The 27,333-nt window shown below is 46.1% G+C and overlaps 1 protein-coding gene and 1 long non-coding RNA gene across 15 annotated transcripts in view; one reads left to right on the plus strand and one right to left on the minus strand.

Annotated features, from left to right (window-relative positions):
* DTNB (dystrobrevin beta) overlaps positions 1 to 27,333 on the minus strand; it is a 383,895-nt gene that overhangs the window by 7,961 nt on the left and 348,601 nt on the right. For 12 of the 13 annotated variants that reach the window (XM_074947300.1, XM_074947299.1, XM_074947308.1 and 9 more), the window contains 3 exons: positions 26,532 to 26,621; positions 11,670 to 11,723; positions 2,004 to 2,039 (listed from right to left, as the gene is read on the minus strand). In XM_074947300.1, the coding sequence (XP_074803401.1) occupies positions 2,035 to 2,039; positions 11,670 to 11,723; positions 26,532 to 26,621 (149 nt within the window). In that variant the 3' untranslated portion in view covers positions 2,004 to 2,034. The remainder of the gene's footprint in view (positions 1 to 2,003; positions 2,040 to 11,669; positions 11,724 to 26,531; positions 26,622 to 27,333) is intronic. The other variant, XM_074947301.1, reaches the window with a different exon arrangement.
* LOC141984335 (uncharacterized) lies at positions 223 to 26,580 on the plus strand. Of its 2 annotated transcripts, none has more exons than XR_012638719.1 (3): positions 223 to 653; positions 24,481 to 25,235; positions 25,325 to 26,580. It is a non-coding gene; the product is annotated as an uncharacterized LOC141984335 (long non-coding RNA). The 2 variants fall into 2 exon arrangements; XR_012638718.1 differs by having other exon boundaries at positions 24,481 to 24,853.

A 27,333-nucleotide genomic window follows, 5' to 3' on the forward strand; every position in this document is an offset into this window, starting at 1 on the left:
AGTACTACACTAGGTCAGAGTCGAAGTGTGCTGGATCCTTGGCACCGGACTTAGCTGACCAGGATAGATCCAGAGACCTGCCATCTATGCCAGTCAGACAGCCTGTGTGGAGAGCATCTCTCCAAAGTCGCTGCTGGACTTACAGAAACCAGCCTTAGACAACAGTCCGAAGAGAAGTCCCTGTCAGCAAAGGGGCGAGGCAGCTCTCCAGCCTTTGAAGGTCCTGACGTTGCCCCTGTTGCATGGACTTGCCTCCTCTCTTTTACGCAAAGCCTGACTAACTGCCAATCTAACTGCAAACATAAACAGCTTCCAAGGGGCAGAAAGAAGAAAAACCAACAAGGGAATCGTCGAGGACACTGGGTGGGATCGGAGCCCACTGAACTTTGCGTGGCCAGACAGAATGGAACTGGATTTACACCCTCAGGAGCCTTCATGAGGGGCAGGGAACAGCAACAACACCGCTCACCAGAAGATTCCAGAAGCTCATGGCATAGGTACCTTGATCGCACACGTGGGAATGTGCAGAGGCCACTTGAAGAAGAACAACTAGATTTTAAAGGTGACTTGTAAGTTATTCTTCTTTAAAAAGGGCTTGGGTCCTTTTTTGAGTCACCATGAAGGACACAGAAAGCCTGGAAGGGGGCTGGTTGGTAAGTTTCTATTTGTTTTTTAATTTAGCAATGCCAGGAATGTCAGCTCTGGTCCTTCCCAGGTTTGCTGGAGGACCTGTTGGGGGCTGCAGAGGATTGTTAGTGTTCAACTTTACACGGATGGTTGAAGGTGCTGAATCTTTAACAGAGATGTTCTTCTCTCCAAAATGGTAGCTAATCATTGTAAGTAATTAGGCATTAACAAAAACAAACAAAAAGTGTTTTTAAGCAGTCTGGTTAACAATCCCCTCCCCTCACCACTGCTCGACTTTCAACCTTGTGATAACTCTCCAGTTACCAGACACGTTCCCAGGCTAAACAGGAGCTGAATTTCTAATGTAAAAACAACCCTCCCCCTCCCCAGAATCCTTCGCTGCTCTCAGGCTGCCTTGATCCATATAAAAACCCCAACCCCCCAAAAATGCACAGGCCTCATTTTTCTCCCATTGCAAGTCACCTTAGATGACAATTTTGGTTTTGCTGTGTGGATTGAGAAACTTTTTTCACACAGCCCACTGAACAGATGTTAAGGACTTGGGCCCACTATGTACATGGGCTGAGTTTGAACTGCTAACTTAGAAGATAAAGTTTGTTTTTCTCCTGTCCACTTCTCATAGCTCTAGTCCTCTGACCTGGTGTGGCCTGGAAACAGAAACCTGGAAATGAAAGACTGCATATCCCATTCCCAGTCCCCTGAGCTAACCACTTCTGGATTATGATGTGTGTCCCCCAGGTGATGTTTCTCTGCTACAGGAGTTCTCCCCTCTCCTCACTGAACATGGTGAAAGATCACCTTTTGTGGGTATGCCAAATATCATGTGACGGCCTCCTACAGGCTTTTCACATGGGGGAAGATAAAGATCTTATTCATGTTTTTCAGGGGCATCATCAACACAGGATCCAGTCTTTTACTGTTACAGTTATCGCATCCTTCCCCACCACCTGCGATGTCCTTTTATAAGCTAGATTGTGAGCTCTCTGGGTTAGGAACTGTATTTCACTGCACATTTGTACAGCTAACTAGAGCAATGGGTCCTGTTGCCTGACCTAAGCCTCTAAGTGCTCCCGCAGCACAAACAATAAGAGAATAATGATCCTCAACCTGCTCTCACTGAAGTTAATAGAAGTTTTCCCACTAATTTAAATGGAATCATGATTGGGTTTTAGAGTGAAAACCTGACACTTTAAAGAGGATGTGCAGTAACAGACCAATGGGGAATATTCTCCATCTTGTACATGAATATAAATAAGGAAAAGGACAATGTCAGGTTATGAGTGAGTCAGTCATATCCATTACAGCAGCATGAATAAAGCAGGGTCTTTGGGAAGAAGAAAGATCCCCATACTTACTTGAATTACTGTACAGTCTGGGTTCTTCCATCTAACCTGCAACACATGGGGAGAGGAGGAGGAGGGGGAAATTTATAAGGCAGGTAACTGACTGCAACAAAATGAAAAAAAAAAAACAAACCCAACCAATGTTGCACTTATAGGGCACCTCTCATCCCAGGAATGCAAACAACTTTACAGACAATGAATTAAGTCTCTCAAACTCCTTTGAGGTATGGAAGGTAAAGAACAGTTACTTACCTTATAGTAACTGTCTTTCTTCAAGATGCGTTGTCTACATGGATTCCACTCTACGTGCACCCCATGCACAAGAGATCACATTATTTTGGCTGGCAGTGTCCATTGGGGCCAGACCTGCACCCTAGATGTCCTCAACACCCCCAGCCGAGAGCATAAAGGGAAGAACAGTCCCAACAGCCCCTCAGTTACCTCACCAATACAGAATCCCAGAGGAGTAGGACTCCACAGTAGCGGAGAAGGAGGGTGGGTTGTGGAATCTTTGTGGACAACATATCTTGGAGAACCAGTTATCAAAGGTAAGTAACCATTCTTTCTTCTTTGCATGATTGTCCACATGGATTCTACTCTTGGTGACTAACAAACAGTTATAAATTCATGGTACTCCCCATCTTGAATACTGAGTGCAGATGTGGTCGCCCCTTTTAAAAAAGATATATTGGAATTGGAAAAGGTTCAGAAAAGGGCAACAAAATGATTAGGGGTATGGAACAGCTGCCATGTGAGGAGCGATTAATAAGACTGGGACTTTTCAGCTTGGAAAGAGATGACTAAGGATGGATTCGATAGAGGTCTATAAAATCATGACTGGTGTGGAGAAAGTGAATAAGGAAGAAGTGTTATTTACTCCTTCTCATACCACAAGAACTAGGGGTCACCAAATGAAATTAATAGGCAGCAGATTTAAAACAAACAAAAGGAAGTGTTTTTTCCCCCACACACTGCACAGTCAACCTGTTGAACTCCTTGCCAGAGGACGTTGTGAAGGCCAAGACTATAACAGGGTTCAAAAAAGAACTAGATAAGTTCATGGAGGAGAGGTCCATCAATGGCTATCAGCCAGGCTTGGCAGGGATGGTGTCCCTAGCCTCTGTTTGCCAGAAGCTGGGAATGAGCAACAGGGTTTGGATCACTTGACGATTCCCTGTTCTGTTCATTCCATCTGGGGCACCTGGCCTTGGCCACTGTCAGAAGACAGGATACTGGGCTAGATGGACCTTTGGACTGACCCAGTGTGGCTGTTTTTATGTTCTTGTGTACTGTTTGCTTAGAGGTGGGTAATAGGAGTCCTACTTAACCAGTGACTTCAGGACAGCGCTACTAAAGCGGACATCCAATTTGGAAGCCTCTACCAAAGAACAGCATCTTGTGAATGTAGAACTGATATACATGTAGCTGCTCTATAGATTTCAGAAATAGGGACATTCTTCAAACAGGAAACAGAGGCTGCCTGAGCTCTAGGGGAATGAGTTCCAACATGAGGAGGTTGCTCTAATTTGGAAAACTCGTAACATGTTCTTATACATGTGGAGACCCATTTAGAGAATTTCTGAGAGCATACTGCCTTATATCCTATCTGCAAAGGCCACAAGGCGTCAAAGCCTAGGTGTGCTCCTACGTGACTTCATCTTGTTAGGGTTGTATGATTAGTACAATAATGCCCTTACTATTATTTCATGATGTTTAGCTTCCCCTGGAATTGAGTGAGTGTTAGGGAATAAAAATGGGATAGGAATAAACTGGTTCCTGTGGAACTCCAAACTACCGCAGGCAGGAACATGGGATGAGGCCTAAGGATGACCCTGTCCCATGAGACATGATACAAGAGGGACCCACCACAAGGTTCTCTCCCCTACCCTTCAAGCTGGTGTAAAAAGTTATTTTAAAAGGTAGCCTTCATTGGTAAGTGGTGTATGGAACATTTTACTAACGGCTCAAACAGGGGACATAAGAACAGTCACACTGCGTCAGACCAAAGGTCCATCTAGCCCAGTGTCCTGTCTTTTGACGATGGCCAATGCCAGGTCAGGCTTGACAAAGCCCAGGCTGGGATGATTTAATTGGGGATTGGTCCTGCTTTGAGCAGGGGGTTGGACTAGATGACCTCCTGAGGTCCCTTCCAACCCTGATATTCTATGATTCTATGATTCTTTAATCAAATGGAGAACGACATACGAAGAACCAATGGCACTGTTTTATGGAGCCCAAGTGCCTGGGGTGGAATCTCAGCTCTCTGGGTGCCCCTGGAGAGAAACTATGGGAGGACTGATGTTTAGCTGCATCTTTCCTTTCAGGGTCTGAGGATGAACAATTTTAGGTAGACTTCTCTAGCTTTAGGAGTTTGTTTTCAGTAGGAGCAACTTATGGACCACTGGCTCCGGGACATGTCCCTCCCCAAGACAAAACAAGCATTGGGAATGCCCGTCTTTAAACGTCATTGAAGCTTCAGGTTTTTAACCCTAAGGATTTTGGTTCTGACATCGTATTAGAGACTCTCTGTGGGGAGTAGGGATAGAGGTGGTCCTGGCTTAAAAACTAAATATCTGATTTTAAAATGTTTGTTTTTTTTGGTGCCAGTAGCAAAAAGACTAACAGTACTAACTAACTGTACTAAAGACTAACTATCACCAGGACATCTAGGGCGCAGGCATGTGCTTATCAAATACTGCTGGCCAAACTCTCACGCCTGGGTGTGTGTTCACCCCACACAGGACTGGAAGGGGCTAAGGTGGCCAGGTAGACCTATTAACTGCACCTGCAGGAAGAGCCAGGGAGCAGAGAATTGAGGGCAAGCAGGTTCAGCTGGGCAGGAACAGGCATGGCCCATTAACACCCCTGCAGTCATAGGAGAAAAAGGGGGTCAGAGAGCTACAGATCGTTGTAATAAGCCATATATCCAGTGTCTCTGTTCAGTCCGTGATTTTTAGTATCTAGCAGAGTAATGAATTTAAGTTGCCAGGCTCATCTTTTGAAAGTGTTGTGCAGGTTTCCTTTGACTGCGAAATCCTTAACAAACATCACATCCACCATAATCTCTCCATTGCAGAGAGGACAGCCGTGAGGTCCCTGAAATCTAACCACTGGACAGTGATCAAAGCAGCAGACAAAGGGGGTTCTACTGTAGTTATCAATCGTGATGACTACATTAACAAGGCCAACCCACAGCTGTCCAATACTGCCTACTATGAAGAATTTAGAGAAGACCCCACACCACAATTTACCCAGGAACTTATGGATGTCATCAAATCCTTCCCCCAAACAACTCCAAGAGAAACTCTACAAATACATCCCCCACAAACTCACCCAGGGACCTTCGACATGCTCCCAACATACAGTGGGTCTGCCAGGGTTCCCTGGCTTGTGTATCTGGCCATGGCACTCTGACTGAAGGAATATCAGGACTCATAGAAACCATCCTCAAACTACTCACCACACAAAGGGCCAACTACCTCCAGGACACAACCGACTTCCTCCACAAACTCTGCAAAATTAAGAGCCTCCCTCAGAACACCATCCTTACCACCATGGATGTCACTTCCCAATACACCATTGTCCCTCACAATGACAGCATAGCTGCCTGCCTCAAATATTTGCAAGACAGTGGACAACCCCCTAAAACCCCTCTGACCTCACACTACTGGTGGTCACCTGCCACCTCACACTGGAGCCCAGACGCAATATCATCGAACAACTACAACCCATATGCGATGGGGACCCCATTCTGAAAGAAAACTTTCCTGAACCCCCACTTCTGGTCTTTAAACAACCCCCAACCCCTCCAAGCTCATCATCAGAAACAAGCTCCCCACAGACAAGGACACCAATTCAAAGTGGCACCAAACCCTGTCAGAACAACAGATGCAAAACCTGCAGACATATCTCCAGTTCTACAACGATCAGCACCTCACACTGCATACTTTTCAAAATCCATGGGTCCTACACATGCCTATCACAACATGTGGTATACCTCATCCAGTGCACTAAATCCCTCAATAAGAACTATGTGGGTGAAACCAGACAATCACTCTGCTCTCAAGTGAACTCACACGGGAAAATGATGACGGACAAAAACTCCCTATCCCCTGTGGGTGAACACTTTTCACAAAGCTATCACTCTATAGACCTCTCAGGCCTCATCCTCAAAGAAAACCTGCACAACACTCTCAACAGACAAGCCTGGGAGCTTAAATTCATTACTCTGCTAGACACTAAAAATCATGGACAGAACAGAGACACTAGATATATGGCCTATTACAACAATCTGTAGCCCACCAACCCCCTCTTTTTCTCCTATGACTCTACCTTGAACGGTTTCTTACAATAGATGCTAACGACTTATGTTAAACAGTCTGTTCCACCTTGCATTTTGCTGTGATGCGGGGAGTTCCTTCCCCAGACCAGAAGAAGAGCTCTGTGTGGCTCGAAAGCTTGTCTCTCTCACCAACAAAAGGCCAATAAAAAATATTACCTCATTGACCTTGTCTCTCTAATGGTAGCCCAGCAAGTCGGGAAGGACTGGGAATTATGTATTGGCAAAGTCAATTCAAACATTAGCCGAGGGTTCATTGTGTACGGAAGGCATAGGCAGAAATGGTGCCTAGAAGATACTACAGTAACTGGCATGCGAGAAATACATGCACAGATTAAAAAAAGATTAGTGAATGTAGGGTAAATGAAACAGATTACTGCTGGTGGACTCAAAGAACTACTTCTTACTGTTCAGTGATGACTCATAAGAATCTTCAAACTCCCTCTCTTCCCCCTATTTTCCATGCAAGGTACATTACACATTTGGAAAAAGAGAGTGAACATCTAATAAGCATCCAAAATATCTAATTAAAGAAAAAGATCCTAGGGAGAAGAGCCTTGTACGATTTAAAGCCAACATGAAATTACCTTCAAAACCTGTTGATTTCACTGAAGTCAGATGTGTTATTGCTAGTAAAAGAAAGCCCAAAAGCCCAAGCAAGCCTGTCATTTCAACCAGGGCTGGGTGAACTTCCGAGGAGTCAGAGAAGCCCCAAACATCTGGCTGCTCCTGTAACCCTAAAACCCCCACAATACCAACTGGCAAAGGGTTCACTATTCTTAACAGCAACTCCTATCAGGCCTGACAAACTCACTACACCTGACACACTGCTTTCAGAGTATTTACCCAAGTGTCTTGTGAGGTATCAAACAAAAGCCAACACCACACTGCTTATAATATCACTATGAAATGTATATACTGACACTATACAAGGAATCTTCTTTGCTTGTGTATAAAAATTATGCTTTCAAGTCTGTAACAAGGAAGAGTGGATGAACAGGTCATCTGCCAGACAAAAGCACGTCTCTTCAGCTATCCCGGTCTCTGAGGTAAATTAAGTGTTGTAAAGACGACACACAGGAAGCCCCATTTCAATGTTGAGTCAACAGGAAAAACAGGTTAATGAGGGATGCAAACTCAACAGGTGAGCACCCCAGAGTATGAACCCCAGGCAGTTACCCTGACTCTGGGAACAAGGAGAACAGCCTTTGGGAAATATACGGAGAAGCAAAAGGACATGGTTATCCATTTCACTGAGCACACCCTTGGCAAAGGGGGATGGTTTGGGAAGGAATGGATCCTGGATTCAATGAAAACTAGTAAACTCTGCAGAGAGACTTTGAGGATGAGAAACTGCATTAGACAAGGGTTGTGGTCTACTAAGTCTTAGACTTGGTCTACACTAGCAAATTAGGTCTGTTAACTAAGTTGGTCAGGGATGTGAAAAATCCACACCCCTGATTAGTGCAATTAAGTCAACCTAAGACCCTGTGCAGAGTTATTCCATCAATCTAGCTACTGCCTCTCAGGGAGGTGGATTACCTACGCCCATGGGAGAACCCTTCCTGTTGGCATAGGTAGTGTCTACACTGAAGTGCTACAGCAGTGCAGCGGTGCTGGTGCAGAGTTTTAAGGGTAGACAAGCCCGTAGTCTCTAGAATGAGTGTTACACTTCTGTTGTGTTTGTAACCATTTCTGTTTCCATTATTCTTACTCAATACTAACTTGAATCTGTGACTCTCTGTTCTTTGTTGTGTGGCAAGATGGCCGATGTTAGTATGGTGGGTCCTGCGCTTTTCTTGGCAGGGGGGCTAAGACGCCACCTCTTGCCCCTGCTCTTGGGCCACTGAGGTCCCCGCTAGTGGCCCGGGAAGGTGGTAGAGGAGGGAAGTGGGGGAGGGGTCTGGGTTTGCTCCTCACTCTGAGTCCCAGCCCCTCTCAACCCCTGCGGGTTCTTACCCTCTTCCCCCTTGGGTGGGGAACCTTCGGTCCTTAGACCCTGTGGGAGGGAATCTCCCTCGCCTGCCGGGGCAGGGTCTCCCTTACTTCGGTTCTTTGGTTTTTCAAATCTTACAAAGCTCCAGTCCTCTCTCCTTCCTCCTCCTCCCCTGACTGCCTGAAGCAGGGGGTTTTATTAGGTTCCTGACAGGGCTTAATTGACTGCAGGTGCTCCACTTAACCTGTAGCAACCCTCCCTAGTCTACAGGGAACCACACCTTAATTAGCCTAGGGCTTATATATTTCCCCTCTACCACTGCTCCCTGGCCCTCCTGTATCACAGCTGATAAATATATTTGTTTTTACTATACATAGATTACAGTGCTGTGTTGACATAAAGTGTGAAACCTGAATCATAATCTTCCAGCTGTGTATCTCTCTTTGGGAGGCAGCTTACTTGGTAATTTCTGTGAGTGTCCAGTGATAGGGGCTGGATGCTGCAGGGGAATGCTCTTCAAAAGAGGTGCAGGGATTTGGGTGCATCTAAGGTAGTCTGCAAAGCAAGATAGGCCTGACAGAGTCCTGAGGACAGTGTTTGAATGGTTTAAAGGCTGGTGCTGTACAAGAGCTGACACCCAGCTACCATAAGAAAAAGTCCCTCACGCTGGAGAAAGGAGGTAACAAGGTGACTCTCAATCCTGGGTGCCCTGAGAAAGGGTCACACCTTCTCAGTATGTATTTGGCCTGGAGATCTTGTGAGAACAGTCTCTTGTGTGAAATTTCATCCCAGCCAGAAGCAGGAAGTGAAGAGGTGCATGGAACGATAAAGAATAAAAATCCAATGTTGTCAAAGCTCAGCAATGATTTGTCTCAGGTGAGACATGAATGTTTGGACTGATACTTGTCTAATCCAAATCTCTTTGTCCATTCTTAATTTAAACGTGGAAAGTGCGAGCAATCAGCTCCACAAGCAAATCAGGGTCACACTAAGGGGCACAGCCTGAATTGAGGAACCTCAGTGCAATCGAGACTCAGTACAACTACTGTAAATTCCATTCCTGGCAAAGAGGGAAGAAGAGGTGGTGGCAAATACCTTCACCCAAGCACCCATGGCGACACCAGGATAAGGGGTTTTCTGTTCAGTCATTTGAGGAAGGCACAGGTGAAACCCCCAAACCAAAGTCCAGTGATTGGTATTCCACTCCCCACACCGCTCGCCTGGGTTTTCTTTCTCCTGAGCCCTGTTGGATAGGGGATCGTTGGTGCACCTGCACAACAATGTTGTGACAGCCCCACGTTACTTCCACATCCTTAGAAGCCAGAGGAAGAGCTGCCTGGGGAGGATTAGTTCTAACTACACTTAGAATCATGGGATTAGACCTACTGTAAGAGGCCCCATTTTGCCGTCTGTGCAGGATTGTTCTCAGCAGAATATTGCTGAACACTGTGTCCAGACACGTTTTAAATGCCTCAACCCACAAGGCTTTCCTGCTTCCCTTGGTTGACAATTCCACAGCCTCGCACACCCGATTTCCAGAAACTTTCCTGATAATTCAGCCTCCATTTTCTATATCTAACCTCACATCATTAAAAGTTCCTCTTGTACCACTCAGAGTAACTCCTTTCCTGCCATGCTTACACTTGTACATGGCCACTTGCTGAAGGAAAATATTTCAGTACATCTGAATACAGAGACAATGGAAAAAGGCTAATGTAGTGCCAATCTTTAAAAAAGGGAAGAAGGAGGATCCTGGGAACTACAGGCCAGTCAGCCTCACCTCAGTCCCTGGAAAAATCATGGAGCAGGTCCTCAAAGAATCAATCCTGAAGCACTTACATGAGAGGAAAGTGATCAGGAACAGTCAGCATGGATTCACCAAGGGAAGGTCATGCCTGACTAATCTAATCGCCTTTTATGATGAGATTACTGGTTCTGTGGATGAAGGGAAAGCAGTGGATGTATTGTTTCTTGACTTTAGCAAAGCTTTTGACACGGTCTCCCACAGTATTCTTGTCAGCAAGTTAAGGAAGTATGGGCTAGATGAATGCACTATAAGGTGGGTAGAAAGCTGGCTAGATTGTCGGGCTCAACGGGTAGTGATCAATGGCTCCATGTCTAGTTGGCAGCCGGTGTCAAGTGGAGTGCCCCAGGGGTCGGTCCTGGGGCCGGTTTTGTTCAATATCTTCATAAATGATCTGGAGGATGGTGTGGATTGCACTCTCAGCAAATTTGCGGATGATACTAAACTGGGAGGAGTGGTAGATACGCTGGAGGGGAGGGATAGGATACAGAAGGACCTAGACAAATTGGAGGATTGGGCCAAAAAAAATCTGATGAGGTTCAATAAGGATAAGTGCAGGGTCCTGCACTTAGGATGGAAGAATCCAATGCACCGCTACAGACTAGGGACCGAATGGCTAGGCAGCAGTTCTGCAGAAAAGGATCTAGGGGTGACAGTGGACAAGAAGCTGGATATGAGTCAACAGTGTGCCCTTGTTGCCAAGAAGGCCAATGGCATTTTGGGATGTATAAGTAGGGGCATAGCGAGCAGATCGAGGGACGTGATCGTTCCCCTCTATTCGACACTGGTGAGGCCTCATCTGGAGTACTGTGTCCAGTTTTGGGCCCCACACTACAAGAAGGATGTGGATAAATTGGAGAGAGTCCAGCGAAGGGCAACAAAAATGATTAGGGGTCTAGAGCACATGACTTATGAAGAGAGGCTGAGGGAGCTGGGATTGTTTAGTCTGCAGAAGAGAAGAATGAGGGGGGATTTGATAGCTGCTTTCAACTACCTGAAAGGGGGTTCCAAAGAGGATGGCTCTAGACTGTTCTCAATGGTAGCAGATGACAGAACGAGGAGTAATGGTCTCAAGTTGCAATGGGGGAGGTTTAGATTGGATATTAGGAAAAACTTTTTCACTAAGAGGGTGGTGAAACACTGGAATGCGTTACCTAGGGAGGTGGTAGAATCTCCTTCCTTAGAGGTTTTTAAGGTCAGGCTTGACAAAGCCCTGGCTGGGATGATTTAACTGGGAATTGGTCCTGCTTCGAGCAGGGGGTTGGACTAGATGACCTTCTGGGGTCCCTTCCAACCCTGATATTCTATGATTCTATGAAACCTGGACATTACTAGTGTCCCAAGCAATGGCAGAAATGGAGAGAGCAAACAGACAACAGGGCAGCGAGAGGAACAGAAAGACAAGCCTGATGGGCCCAGCTGAGTGTCTGGAGGAGGTGTAACAGCAACAAGGAGCCTCCATAAACTGCCCGAACTCAAAGCCGTTACATGAATGCCTCTGCAGTGCTTGGCACACTGAAGTGGAGACTTTGCAGACACACTCTAATCTCAGACACAGAAATAAATGGGAAAAGTGTTTTACAGCTGAGATTCTTTTACCTCTGTCCTTGCCATTCTGCATTTTTTCCTCTTCTTCTTCACCTACTTCCTCTGCTTCAAAAACAAACAAATGTCAGACAAACACACATGGAAACGAGTTGCTAGAAAGCGGTTTTCTATAGGAGGGAGCTCGCTAAGAACCACATTGGCTTGTGAGACTCACACTGGGAAGAGGGAAGGGGCTGTGCTGGAGTGGGAGCCCTCAGGAGTACTTCAGACCGACTAAGCTGGAATTCTTTCATGCTGTAGTGGCAGCTGCACCATCCTTTCAATTGGCAGAGCGTATGCTCCTTCTACCGACTGGTTTAATGACTTCCATTTTCACACTCACCCCAGCAGGGGGCAGTGCCTGCACTTGCCTATAGGACTGTGCCTGGCCACGTGTAGCATGATATACAAAGACCATCGGTCCTCTTGTGCACCTGTGCAGCCACTGTTGAGCCGTCAAAGAGACTCAGAGTTATATAACCCAAACAACGGGACACTGGGGAATGGGTCAGACACAGAAAGAAAATGGTGACTTACCTGTTGGGTCACAGTTGTTCTTTGAGATGTGGGTGCAGATGTGTATTCTGCTCAGGTGTGTACTGCCTTCTGCACTGCGAGCTGGAGACTTTTTACCACCCCTTGAGACAGTGCACATGCCTTATACCTCCTCATGGCCCTTCCTGAGGCTACATTAAGGTGGTTCCACCCTAACCACACTCAGTGGTGCTCCAGCAAACTCGAGTCTCTGGGCAGGAATCAGTGCAGACTTTTCTCTGTTCAGGATAAGATGAAGGTGATTGAACAGGTGGATGATATAGTCAATGGATGGCAATGGACCTGACTGTGAGAGAACCCCTGGACCAGCCAACCATCAAGGTAAGGGAAGACATGTATCCCGTTCCTCCTAGAGAAGGCCACCACACATTTGGTGATGACAGGCCAAAGGGGAGTACCATGTACTGATGATGACAAGTCTGAGGAATTTCCTGAGGCAGGGTAACACAGCTATACTGAAATATGTGTCTAAAAGAACAAGGGCAGCCAACCAACCATTGCCATCTAGAGAACGGAGGATTGAAGCTAGGGTAAGCAGGCACAATCTCACTTGCTTGATGAACTTATTGAGAGCCCAGGGATCCAGAACAGTCTCAGTTCTACTCTTGTGTTTGGGGATCAGGAAAAAGATTGGGGAAACTTACTCTGTGCCACCAGGGTGAGGAGAGCCTGACCCTCCTGAAGGAGCACAGATTCATGAGATGGGTCCCTGAAAAGGGACAGAGAAGGAGGGTAGGGAGGAGGGGTGGAAATGAATGGGACTGAATATCCCAGACCCATAGTACTTAGGACCCACTTGTCTAAAGATATTTGTTCCCATGGGCTGAGGAAGTGGGATAATCTGTCCTCACACTTAGAAGGGATGTGTAGATCATTGTTGGTTGCTATGCTGTCCTCGAAAAACAAGTCCAAAGAGTTGTGTCCTTACAGGAAGCTGAGAGCATGGTGTGTTAGTGGTAATGTTAGATGACCTTCTTTTCTGAAGCCTCTCTCTACTCCAAGAAGCATAGTATCATACGGGAGGACAGAAGAGCTGTCCATGAAAATAATCTGAATATTTCTGCAGGGGCTTGTACTAACGCTTCTTGGAGGCTGGAAGATAAACCCCCAAGGAGTGGAGAGTCACTCATGAATCTTTAAAAGAGAAACACCTCATCTGGCTTGTCAGGAAATACAAACTGTCCATCAAAAGACAGAATTTCAGTGGTTTGCTGGATATCTGGTGCTATCTCGGAATTAAATAACCAAGATGCCCTCCTCTTGATGATGGCAGTGGTCATTGCTCTGGAAGAATCACACATTATGTTGACAGTAGATTGTAGTGAGGTCTTTGCCACAAGCAAGCGCTTTGTCAAGAAAGCTTTGAACTTCTCTCTGGAGTTGTCTGGCAATTTGTCCATGAATTTAGACATCACCTCCCACTGAAAGAGCTTGCTGGTTGTTATTTTCTCTTGGAGTGAAGCAGTAGCACACATTTTCTACCCAATGTGTCCAGTCTTTCAGGTTCTTTTTCTTTTGGGGTAGAATTAAATCTTCCTTATGGTGTCCTCGCATTAACGACAATTAATGAGTTTGGGTTTTGGTGTGAAATAGACACACTCCAGCTTCTGGGAAGGGACATAATATTGCTTTTCTGTTTGCTTGGCTATTGGGGCTAGTGATGCTGACATGTGCCACAAAGATTTAGCTGTCGATAAGAGGGCGTATGTGAGGACCTGGGGACTAGAACCCAGGCCTGCAGAGGCACAACCAGTGGAGACTAGGGGCCGCAGGAAGTACTGCTCACGAGACCCAGAGTGACAGTCCTTGTGGCCCTCTAATTGGCCAAGAGCCCCAATTTAATCCCAGTGGTTGCCCCAGGAAGGTATCTAGCTAAGTACACAGACTTTGCCCTGCTGCAACACCAGACTTTGCCTTGTCTCCTGATCTCTAGTCTCTGATGCCAGCCTGACTTCGACCCTGACTCCTGATTCTAGCCCAGTACTGCCTCTGGTCTCCAATGGCAGCCTGACTCTGACCCCAACTCCTGCCTCTCCTCAGTTCTAACCCACTACTGCCTCTGGTCTCTGACCCCGGCCTGACTCTGACCACAACTCCCGCCTCTCGGTTCTGACCCAGGACTGCCTCTGGTCTCTGACCCCGGCCTGACTCTGACCCCGACTCCTGCCTCTCAGTTCTAACCCAGTACTGCCCCTGGTCTTCGGTCTCTGACCCCAGATTGACTCTGACCCCGACTCCTGCCTCTCGGTTCTAACCCGGTACTGCCCCTGGTCTCCGGTCTCTGACCCCAGATTGACTCTGACCCCGACTCCTGCCTCTCGGTTCTAACCCGGTACTGCCCCTGGTCTCCGGTCTCTGACCCCGGCCTGACTCTGACCCCGATTCCTGCTTCTCAGTTCTAACCCGGTACTGCCGCTGGTCTCCGGTCTCTGACCCCAGATTGACTCTGACCCCGACTCCTGCCTCTCGGTTCTAACCCGGTACTGCCCCTGGTCTCCGGTCTCTGACCCCAGCCTGACTCTGACCCCGACTCCCGCCTCTCGGTTCTGACCCAGGACTGCCTCTGGTCTCTGACCCTGGCCTGACTCTGACCCCGATTCCTGCTTCTCAGTTCTAACCCGGTACTGCCCCTGGTCTCCAGTCTCTGACCCCAGCCTGACTCTGACCCCGACTCCCACCTCTCGGTTCTGACCCAGGACTGCCTCTGGTCTCTGACCCCGGCCTGACTCGGACCCCGATTCCTGCTTCTCAGTTCTAACCCGGTACTGCCGCTGATCTCCGGTCTCTGACCCCGGCCTGACTCTGACCCCGACTCCTGCCTCTCGGTTCTAACCCGGTACTGCCCCGGTCTCCGGTCTCTGAGTCAGGTTATGGGACTTGGCCTTGTGATTCCTCCAGCTGTTCCTTGGAGACTCCTAACTCTGGAGGGCAGACCTCAGCTCAGCTGTGACTGCTACAGGCAAGGCAACCTATGCCCTGGGTCCCTTACAGCACCACAACAGCTTCCAGGGCTGAATCCTGGAGGATGTCTACCAGCTTGTGAGTATTCTCTTGTGCCAGCTCAGCTTAAATACCCAGAACTGCAGCCATTCTCCTGAGCAGTTCCTGGAAGAACTTGAAGTCCTCTGGGACTGGGGAAGCCAAAGTCAGGGCCACCAAATTGTCCTGGGAGGGTGTTGACAGTGCTGCTGGAGCCAAAGGTGTCACCTGTGGTACTGGTTTGTTCTCCGGCAAAAGGTTAACCACAGAGAATAGCCCAGGAGGAATCCTGGACTTCCACAACAGGCTGGTCCATGGCTTGGGCCATTCCCCTGGCAAGGGGATCTTACATCCAACATATGCAGAGAACTGGATCTGTGTGAATGAGAAGCACCCCTAGGCTGGGATTATCAGCCTGGGGTACAGCAAGAAGGCCAGTACATTGTGGGCCAGGCAGGTCTATCTCTATTTTGGAAATGTCTCCTCTCTCAGTACCAGTGCTTACTCCCTGGGTGTTTGGATGATGTATGTGATTGCATTCACTGATGTGGGGAATGAGAAGAGTTTCAGGACACTGACCTGGAGTGAGAAGAACTGTCTGAATAATCACTAGGTGTGGTGGGTGCCCAACCGGTAGGGCCTCTGGAAAACCTGACTTGTCCACTGTACAACACAGAAAAGGTAACATCGATACTCTGGTTGGCATCGTAGACAGTCTTGCATGGGGTCCGGTACAGAGGACGGATCCCCTATTGGTACTGAGGGGTCAAGATTCAGACCCCACTCTGATGTAGCTACTGATACGGAGGACGCCGGTACTAACGCTGGTTTTGTAGACAGTGCTGTGAGAGAATGGGTGGAGCCTGCCTCTTCATTGGTACTGGAGCTGAAGGCAATCTCTGCCCCAAAGCTGAAGACAATGAAGGGCCTGAGATAGCCTGGGGCACCGTCTCTTCACTGATATCCTGAGTTAGCAGGAATGCCAGGGCAGCTAGACAAAGCAAGTCTGAAGCTGCCAGGTAACCTTGTCAGGTCAATGGCACTGAGAGCGATGGTGCTGGAGTTTCCGTAGAGACCAGACTTGACAGCAGTCCCATGGATGGTTCTGGAGTCACTGGCACAGCACTGGGATTCTTCCATCCTGATACTGGGCAGACACGGGTCTGTTCTGGGTACCAGTCTTGTTGACAGTGAGGTCCTGTCTCAATGAAGAGGAGAATAAATCCCTCCTCAATTTCTGGCACTCCGGTCCATTTTATGAGTCCTCTTACAAGGGATCTGTGGAATAATGATGGACCTCTTTCCTGCCTCCATGACTGATCAAAGTCCCTGGGTCTGTCCCCAGCTCCCACAGACGTAGAGGATACCAGTTAACTGAGTGGTTGGAACAGGGTCCTCGTGTCAAGGCAGGTCTCACAGCCGGTTCCAACAAAATGCTGCTTTAGATGAAGATCTCTTGCGGTCTGCATTCTTTTCTTAACAGAACAATAGATACGTCACTATTCCCTGATGTGGTTCTCACCAAGGCACAACAAGTTGCATATGTGGGGGTCACAGGTAGGGACAGGCAATGCCCAAAGCGTGGGGTACGCTCCAGAACTATACAAACTAACTGTACCACTAAATACACAAATAAACTAACTAATCTAACAAACTATGGGTGCTAACTGCCAGAAACGATTTACACTATGAAATACCGAATCACCCGAGTGTGACTCAGCAGAGAAATCATGAGGAGATTCCAACATGGGGTGCTCCAACCGAAGCCGCAGGCGGTAAGAAGGAAATGAGAGGGTTTAGGGAAGTGCCACCTTCATATAGCCTCGAGAGGAGCCAGGAGGAGGCACAGAGCATGCGTGCCGCCCCGACGGGTACTACAGCGGCAAAAAGTCTCCAGTTTGCAGTGCACAAGATGCCAGCACACTGGAGTGGAATACAGGTCTGCACTCACTCCAAGCAAGAAGATCCGCTCTGAAGGAAAATCTGAAACAGTTTTATGGAGATCCAGGAGGAAGAAAACTTGATGTTAATGACTAAAGTTCTCAAAGCCTAATCATGTGAGGTGCCGAGAGACTTCAACACTCATGAAAGTCACTGGGGTGGCACAGCTGTAACTGAGAACAGATTCTGTTCCAAGAAATACACTTCTCATTAGGTATCTCAGTGACAGAAAGGAAGTGCATGCTGATGGAGCAAGTAGAGTCACAGAGTTTAATCACAGAATTTAAAGCCAGAAGGGGCCATCGAATTACAGCCCACAGGAAACTAGACTATTGTGTGTCTCCAGAAGAGAATAGAAGAGACCAAAGAGCCCCAAATGCCAGATACCCCTGCAATGGCAGGGAAATGATTGAGCTATAGCTAGATATTATTGACAAGAGACCTGCACCCACATGCTGCAGAGGAAAGAAAAAAACCCAAAGTTACTGGCAATCTGGTCTGGGGGAAAATTCTTTCCCGACCCCACATATGGTGATCATTTAGATCCTGAGCATGTGAGCAAGAACCAGCCACACAAGCACCTGAGAGGGAGAATGCTCCGTGCCACCTCACCCCTGACCACCCTGTCCTGTGTTCCAACTTCAACCGTATTGCTTCAGAGAAAGACCAAAATCTTCCCCAGAATACATGGGGGGGTATCCCTTTCTGACCCCCCGCAGATGGCCAACTGAAGCCCTGAAGCATGAGGTTTTAGGAACATAGGACAAACTGGAACTGAGCAACAAGGCTCACTTTATTTAACTCAGTTAAGATGAAGTGAATTTATGGGCCAGGCTAGTATTTATATTGAGGAGAATGTGGGCAGAAGGGCAAGTTCCTTCTCATTTGGGGGGGGGGAGGGGTCATATCTCTGTATATAGCATTTCTAGTAACATTATGTAAACAGATAATAGTTATTACAGGAAGTGATATTTCCCTTGACCCATGTTTTAAAATATATAAATAGAGTTTTGAAAGAGAAAAAACCACCAGTAATAGAAAGCACAACTTGAAAAGCTTGAGTGTGTAAATTGGTTCTGACCAAAGGGGATCTTTAATAGAGAAGTCAAAGAAACTGGCGTTTTCTTCATTGTTCTGACTATGGCCAATTGATAAATATCACTTTGAGAAATCAGAAGTGCTTCTACCAATGGCCTTTTCCATGGTGCCCGACACAACAAGTGAAATATGTAATAGGATGATGGCAGAAATCACTGACTGAAATGAAACAATATTTTAAAAAATCACAAAGGTGAGCTGGGGCTCCAAGCAAGTTCCGAGTCTGGCTGCTACACTTGTCTCTTGCTTCTCAAGCTAAGTGGGGCTGGGAAAGTTAGACAGCAGCCTGCTTAGTCCTTAGGATAAGGAGTATATGTTACCTTATGTTGCTTTTGAATGACCTATCTGGTCATCGCTCTAAGTGGTATCCAGTATTTCCTGGCCAGGGAAGATTGTGTCAACATGGAACTTTCCTAAGGGTAGGGAAAGGTGGACTGGGGGATAGTCAAACTTTTTGTGAGAAGCCCATGCTTTATACTCCAATCTATCTACTGTCTACTGAATATCTGCAGAAGCAATTCTTCCTTTCCTTTTTTGCTCTCCTCAGGGCACTGTTTTTTGAATGCAGACGAAGATGCTATAGGCCAAATAGATGCTAGGTACTGTAGCTCACACCTGTGACTCACAAAAACATCCCAAACATTATGTCTGCAACTATAGCTGGCAGGGAATCCAGGCCTGGAGGAGGGTTACGTTCTCCTAGTTTAACTCCTGACTAAGATGTTAAATCCCATTGAATCTCATCAGCTGAGTATAATTCACGCTTTTCCTAACTTACACAAGTGAAATTATTTTAGATATTTTCAAGGGATCTGTCTTCTTTAGTATCTGCATATAATCAAATACAAGATAGTAATTAATTTTATCTTCAGTCCCCCATGCATTATAAATGCCTTACATAACAAGACTGAAATAACTGTCAACAGCACAAACCTTGCTGTGTTTGTATTTGTCAAACGCTGTACAGATTTCAAAAGAAGCCTGGAGATCAGAAGTCCTGTATCCCTGACACAAGTCACTGTGGGCCAGGGTCTGATCTCAGATACATTAGTGTAAATCTGCAGTACTATGAAAAGCAAGAAATAAATTACTGCAGACATCTGTCTTTGGGTGAGAGTTTATTCACCATGTTTCAGCCTGAGGGGTGATTTACTGAAGAAACACAAGGTCCCTTAAGAGAAGGTTACTCATCTTGTGCAGTAACTGAGGTTCTTCGAGATGTGTGTCCCTGTGGGTGCTCCACTTCAGGTGATTGTGTGCCCCTGCACCTCTAGTCGGAGAATTTCAACAGCAGTACCTGGTTGTGCTGCACATGCTCTCTCCCTGTCTCACGCCTGGAGCAACGATTAACTAGGGCTTTGCGGCTAACCCCCCCTCAGTTCCTTCTCTACTGCAGAGGACCTTACTAGAACTCCAAAGTACAGTGGAGAAGGGTGGGTAGTGGAGCAGCCACAAACAGCGCACATCTCAAAGAACCTCAGTTACTGCGCAATATGAGTAACCTTCTTCTTCTTCAAGTGATGTCCCTGTGGGTGCTCCACTTCAAGTGGCTGTAGAACAGTGCCCCTCAGTGGAAAGGAGGGGCTTCAGAGTTGGGTCTGTGATCGGTGATAAGACCGGGTATCCTAATAAAGTGTCGGATGTTGAGTCCTGCTCAATCGCGTAGTGTTGAAGGAATGTTACAGTAGAGCCTCACAGTTACAAACACCTTGGGAATGGAGGTTGTTCATAACTCTGAACAAAATGTTATGGTGGTTCTTTAAAAAAGTTTGCCGCTGAACATTGCCTTCATACAGCTTTGAAACTTTACTATGCAGAAGAAAAATGCTGCTTTCCCTTTATATTTTTTAGTGGTTTACATGTAACACAGTACTACACTGTAGTTGCATTTTTTTGGGGTCTCTGCTGCTGCCTGATTGTGTACTTCCTGTTCCAAATGAGGTGTGTGGTTGACTGGTCAGTTCGTAACTCCGGTGTTTGTAACTCTGAGGTTCTATTGTATGGGCTTATGCCCAAGTGGATGCTTTACATATGTCTGTAACAGTTACATTATTAAGGAAGGCTACCAATGTGGACAGCAAACTGGTAGAATGTGTTCTAACCCTCAGTGGGGGTTGTAGTTCATGTTGGCGGTAGCAGAGATAAATGCACTGTGAAATCCATCTGGAGAGTCTCTGCTTAGATATAGCGTCTCCTTTAGATCTCTCCGTAGTAGAAAGAAACAGCTTTGGTGCCTTCCTAAATGGTTTTGTCCATTCGAGATAAAAGCCTTCTGCCCTTCTGACATCCAGAGTATGGAATGCCACTTCTGAGGTTTAGGGAAGAATGCAGGAAGATGGATAGGTTGGTTTAGGTGGAACAAAGAGGGTAGTTTAGGTAGAAACTTAGGATGTGGTCTTAGAATGACCTTGTTCTTGAAAAAGATTGTGTAAGGGGGGTATGCCATAAGGGCAACAAGGAAGGCTATTTTCATTGAAAGGTGTATTAGAGAACATGTAGCAAAGGGTTTGAACAGAGGTCCAGTAAGGGAATGAAGTACTAGATTAAGATCCCATGGAGGCATTGGGACTCTGAGTTTGGGATAGAGTTTCCAGACATCTTGTAGGAATCATTTTGTAATTGGATGGGCAAAGACTGAGAACCCATCCACTTTATGGTGAAAGGTTGTGATCGCTGCAAGGTGTACTCTGAGTGAGCTCGTTGAAAGAGCTGATATTTTTTAGCTGAAATATATAGTCCAGGGATAGCAGTAGAACGGAGGTGGTGGCTCTGATTCGTTTGTTCTTGTGGGGGTAGGTCAAATGTGTAGTCAATCATCTGCTGTTTAGCAAGATATCCTTCACTGCTTCTGAGCAAGGAAGCCATGCTCTCAGGTGGGAGTATCTTCAGGTTCAAGTGGAAGATCTGGCCTGCATCTTGTGACAGGAGGTGTAGAAGAAGTGGGAGGACATGTGGTGAACATTCTGACCTCTGTTGTAGGTATGGAAACCAAGTTTGTCTGGGCCTTTTGGGGGCTATCAGGACGACCCTGCATTGGTTGGTCTTGATCTTTCGTATGACCCTGGACAACAACGGGGTAGGAGGGAAAGTGTAAAGAAGAGGTGCATCCCATCTGAGGAGGAAGGTGTCACCTCTGGATCCTGGTCCCAAGCCTGCTCTGGAGCAAAATGTTGGACATTTGCTGTTCTGACTCGTGGCAAATAGATCTATTGTGGGGAATCCCCATTGTTGGAATATGTCCTGTGTCACCAAGGTTTACTCCCCACTTGTGATTGTAGGAAAACTTTCTGCTTAACATGTCTGCCGTGGCGTTCTGATATCCTGGTAGGTAGGTGGCCGATAAGATGATGTTGTGTTGGATGAATCTGGTTCCACAGTCTTAAGTCCTAGGTGCAAAGGGAGTGTGACCTTGCTCCTCTCTGTTCGTTTGTATGGAACATGCAACCAATGTTGTCCATCAGGATCTGTACAGTTTTGTTTTTGATCACGGTCAGGAAGTGTGCACATGCACTGCAAACTGCTCGCAGTTCCAGAATGTTTATGTGCAGTGCTGTTTCCGAAGGAGACCACCTGCCCTGTACTGTTAGATTGTTTAAAATGGGAGCCCCAGCCCGCTAGGGAGGCATCTGTTGTGATTACCATTGTGGGGGAATCTGTAGAAACAGGACTCCTCCACACACACTGTCCGAATGGGTCCACCACTGTAGCAAGTCCTTGACCTTTGGTGGCATGTGGAGAGGCTTGCTCAAACTGTGTTTGTGTGGAATGTACGCTGTCCTGGGCCACCCTTGCAGGCAGCGCACGTGCAATCTGGCAAGTTTTGCAATAGAGGTGGTTGCCGCTGTGTGGCCTAATAGTTGGAGGCAAGTCTTGGCAGATGTTTGTGGCTGCTCACTGTAGTGTTGATCAGGTTCACTAGTGTGGGGAATCTGTGTAGTGGTAGTGAGGCGTTCGCCTCCAATGAGTTTAGGTGAGCCCCAATGAATTCTAGTTCTTGCACTGGTGTCACTGTAGATTTTTGAATGTTTATTTGGAGGCTGAGTTTTGTAAAGAGTAACACTGTCTTTTGTGTGGCTTCGATGGCTTCTTCCCAAGTGGGGCCTTGAGTACACAGTCATTTAAATATCGGTATATCATGACCCCTTGTTTGTGTAGGTGGGCTGCTGCTACTGCTAGAACTTTGGAAAAAACTCGGGGAGCCATGGAGAGGCCAAAGGGCAGTACCATGTACTGATAATGATCTTGTCCCAAAAGAAATTGGAGAAACTGCCTGTGTGATAGATGTATGGTGATGTGAAAGTATGCATAGAATCACAGAACTGGAAGGGACCTCCAGAGGTCACCTACTCCAGTCCCCTGCACTCATGGCAGGACTAAGTATTATCTAGGCCACCCTGACAGGTGTTTGTCTAACCTGCTCTTAAACATCGCCAATGATGGAGATTCCTACAACCTCCCTAGGCAATTTATTCCAGTGCTTAACCACCCTGACAGATAGGAAGTTTTTCCTAATATCCAACCTAAACCTCCCTTGCTGCAATTTAAGCCCATTGCTTCTTGTCCTATTCTTAGAGATTAAGAACAACAAATTTTCTCCCTCCTCCTTGTAATAACCTTTTATGCACTTGAAAACTGCTATCCCCCCTCAGTCTTCTCTTCTCCAGACTAAACAAACCCAATTTTTTCAATCTTCCCTCATAGGTCATGTTTTCTAGACCTTTAATCATTTTTGTTGTTCTTCTCTGGACTTTCTCCAATTTGTCCACATATTTCCTTAAATTTGGCGCCCAGAACCAGACACAATACTCCAGTTGAGGCCTAATCAGTGAGGAGTACAGCTGAAGAATTACTTCTCATGTCTTACTTACAAGACTCCTGCTAATACATCCCAGAATGATGTTTGCTTTTTTTGCAACAGCGTTACACTGTTGACTCATATTTAGCTTATGGTCCACTATGATCCCGAGATCCCTTTCAGCAGTATTCCTTCCTAAGCAGTCATTTCCCATTTTGTATGTGTGCAACTGATTGTTCCTTCCTAAATGGAGTACTTTGCATTTGTCCTTATTGAATTTCATCCTATTTACTTCTGCCCACTTCTCCAGTTTGTCCAGATCATTTTGAATTTTAATCCTATCCTCCAAAGCACTTGCAACCCGTCCCAGCTTGGTATTGTCCGCAAACTTTAGAAGTGTACTCTCTATACCATTATCTAAATCACTGAGGAAGATATTGAACAGAACCGGACACAAAACTGATCCCTTTGGGCCCCCACTCATTATGCCCTTCCAGCATGACTGTGAACCACTGATAACTACTCTCTGGGAACAGTTTTCCAGCCAGCTTTGCACCCACCTTATAGTAGCTCCATCTAAGTTGCATTTCCTAGTTTGTTTTTGAGAACGTCATGTGAGATAGTATCAAAAGCCTTTCTAAAGTCAAGATATACCACGTCTACCACTTTCCCCCATCCACAAGGCTTGTTACCCTGTCAAAGAAAGCTATCAGGTTGGTTTGACATGATTTGTTCTTGACTAATCCATGCTGACTGCTACTTATCATCTTATTATCCTCTAGATGTTTGCAAATTGATGGCTCAATTATTTGCTCCATTATCTTTCCGGGTACATCTTGCAGGTCGAAGGCAAAAAAACAGTGCTGAAATTATTGTTGCTAAAGTGACCATCCTGAACCATTATTCTGACAAACTTGTTAAGGTTTCTCAGGTGGAGAATGGGCCTCCAACCCCCAGTCTTCTTCTGGGTTAAAAAATAATGAGAATAAAACCCCTTCCCTCTTTGTTGTACCGGTAGTGGTTCTACCACACCCAATTACAGGAGATGGTCTACTTCCTGTCTCAGAAGGTGCTCATGAGAGGAGTCCCTCCAAAGGGATAGGGGAGAGAGGGTGGGTAAGGGGAATGGAGGTGAACTGGATGGAATAACCAGTGTTGATAATTTACAGTACCCACTTGTCTGAAATAATAATTCACTATGCTGGGTAGAATGGTGTTAAACATTTTGTAAATGGATGGTTCATGGAAAGTGGTTTCAGCAACTGGAATTGGGGGAGGTCTGTCGAGCCCTCAACCAAACCTTCAAATTTGATGCCAGTTGTTGCAACATGGAAGGTTGAGATGGGGTTGGCCTATGTCTTGTGGGTCTTTGTCTCTGCCTCTGGGTTGTGTGTAGGTGTGCCGGTCTTGAACGTTGTTCTGAGTAATATCTGCCTTGTTTCCATTTTTGTGCAGGTGTATAGAATCATAGGATCGGAAGGGACCTCGAGAAGTCTTCTAGTCTAGTCCCCTGTACTCATGGTCGGACTAAGTATTATCTGGATACCTAAAGATCGAAGAGTCGCGCTAGAGTCCTTCAATGTATGGAGGGACTCATCGGTCTTACCCGCAAACTATTTTGGACCTTCAAAGGGGAGTTCCTCTACAGTGGATTGTACCTCCCTTGGGAATCCAGACAGGTGGAACCAAGAGGCCCGTTGCATCACTATGGTGGTTGCAATGGATCTCGCCGCTGTGACTGCCGAGTCTAATGATACCTGGAGAGCTGTTTGTGCCAGGAGGTGGCCTTCAGTGATGACTGACCTAAACTGCTCCTTCTTGTCTTCTGGTATAAAGTCAATAAATTCAGACAGTTTCGAATAATTGGTGTGGTTGTATTTTGCCAACAAGGTCTCATAGCTGGCGATTATAGGCAACTGATGACTGGGAGGAGTTCGTGGTCCTGAATCTGAGTCCGGGCTGAGAGATTTCTCCATAAGAATAAGTTTGAATTTAAGGTCCCTCACTTTCCTGGCATGGGCCTTAAGGTTGTGGCAACGGAAGTACTTCTAGGGTATGTGCGTTTCCCCCAAGCAGCGGACACACTGGGAATGTCCGTCCGAAACGGTGACTGCCTCTCGGCAGGAGAGGCCACATTTAAAACCCAGGGACCTGGGCAGTCGCAGGTGGAGTTATCCCAGAAAGGGATGAACGAAACATAACATAAAATAGTATGTTTTTATTTATATTTTTAAATGAGAAGGAAGAAAAGGGGTAGAGTAGTTAGTTATAATTTGTTTTCCTATCTTCTACTATACAGTTAATCCTAAATCTAGATCTGAGGTGAGTCGTGTAGAGGCACTGCTGGAGCCCCGACTTGGACCAAGAGTGGATGAGAAGGAACTGAGGGGGGTGTTGGCCGCACAGTGCCAGTTTAACCGCTGCTAGAGCGCGAGACGGGGAGAGCGCACGTGGGGCCCAACTGGACACTGCTCTCGAACTTCTCCGACTAGAGGTGCAGGGGCGCACAATCACCTGACGTGAAGCACCTACAGGGACACCACTCGAAGAAGAACTACAACAGCACTAGTGATGGCTGCTGTAATACACGCAGGACTTTATTAACTCCACAGCTGCCTCTGCAGCCGAGACACAAGGTTTGGACTGGTGAGTGTACTGTTCAGCAGCAACTAGGGCATCTGTTAGGAAAATATAAAATCTGTGTTTAGATGTGAATGCAGATATTCCTAAAAGCACAAGGCCCTTTAACAAATAGCTGAAATGCTGAACAATGAAGTTCTTTACAAGCAAAGCCCTGAGAATCTTGGGATGGGTCTTTCTCAACAAGTTTGTAAGTTTGTTGTGGCCCAATTATTCTGTTCACTGAAACCCACTATCACTACTATTGTGCAAAGGCACGCAGGCAAAATTGCCACTTTTTGCACAGCTGTTTAATTCCTGTGTTTAAGTTGAGCCAAATGTATATTTTAATTTTATATTCATGCCTAGAGTTCCCTAATGGGAATTCATTTTAAGTGCACTCCAAATTGCTGTTATAAATACTACAGAATCATTAAGTAACCGTTTGTGTGAACTCACTCAAAAATATATCTCAACTTCTAAGCTCATGTCTTTAAAGAGCTGCTGTAGTAAAAAAAATGACATTAAAAGTGGCATCTCTGCTCCCTGGCAAGAGTTCTGAATCCCATATGCTTACTCTACAAGCAAAGAAAAGTTATTAGGGTTAGCCTTGTAGAAGTCAATACAGCTATGACTGAGCGTACTGGTTTCTAGCACCCTAGAATCATCAACAACAGTGTCAGCCAGGTTCTATATGTAGAACAGAATCCTCATTACTGGTGACTTCTCATTGAGGGAGAATTAAATTGTAATCTAATTTTTCGATTTACTTTCTGGATGAGAACTATACTTTACAGATAAGTCTTCAACACATGGCTTTAAGATTACTATCGCTGGTTACATTGCTCTCTGGAGTGTACATGTATGTTAAAGTTTAACTCTCTCACCTGAATGAAGTTCCTTCACCAAAGAAGACATTGTATTTGTAATTGAATCAGCTGCTACCAATAAATCATTATGGAGGTTTCTTCGTGTACCTAGGAAAGAAATGGAGAAAAAGAAAATGAAAAGTTACGGCAGATATTAGACTTCAATTTCCCAAGCTATTCACAAAAGGACGTTCAATCACATGTTCCTGACCAATCACAATGAGTGATTACTTTCCCTCTGTCAGGAATATGAGAGCAGAACTGCAAACACTCACCTTTGCCTGCAGAGCTGCCATGTTGACAGGGTAGCTGTAGTGCAAAAACCCATTAAAACCAATCCTAGGTTAGTGAAGATTTCTAATATAAATGATCTGGAAAAAGGGGTAAACAGCGAGGCGGCAAAATTTGCAGATGATACAAAACTACTCAAGATAGTTAAGTCCCAGGCAGACTGTGAAGAGCTACAAAAGGATCTCACAAAACTGGGTGACTGGGCAACAAAATGGTTGATGAAATTCAATGTTGATACATGCAAAGTAATGCACATTGGAAAACATAATCCCAACTCTACATATAAAATGATGGGGTCTAAATTAGCTGTTACCACTCAAGAAAGAGATCTTGGAGTCACTGTGGATAGTTCTCTGAAAACATCCACTCAATGTGCAGCAGCAGTCAAAAAAGCAAACAGAATGTTGGGAATCATTAAGAAAGGGATAGATAATAAGACAGAAAATATCATGTTGCCTCTAGATAAATCCATGGTACGTCCACATCTTGAATACTGAGTGCAGATGTGGTCGCCCCATCTCAAAAAAGA

This window comes from Natator depressus, chromosome 3 (genome assembly GCF_965152275.1).
Source record: "Natator depressus isolate rNatDep1 chromosome 3, rNatDep2.hap1, whole genome shotgun sequence".
Classification (NCBI taxonomy): domain Eukaryota; kingdom Metazoa; phylum Chordata; order Testudines; family Cheloniidae; genus Natator; species Natator depressus.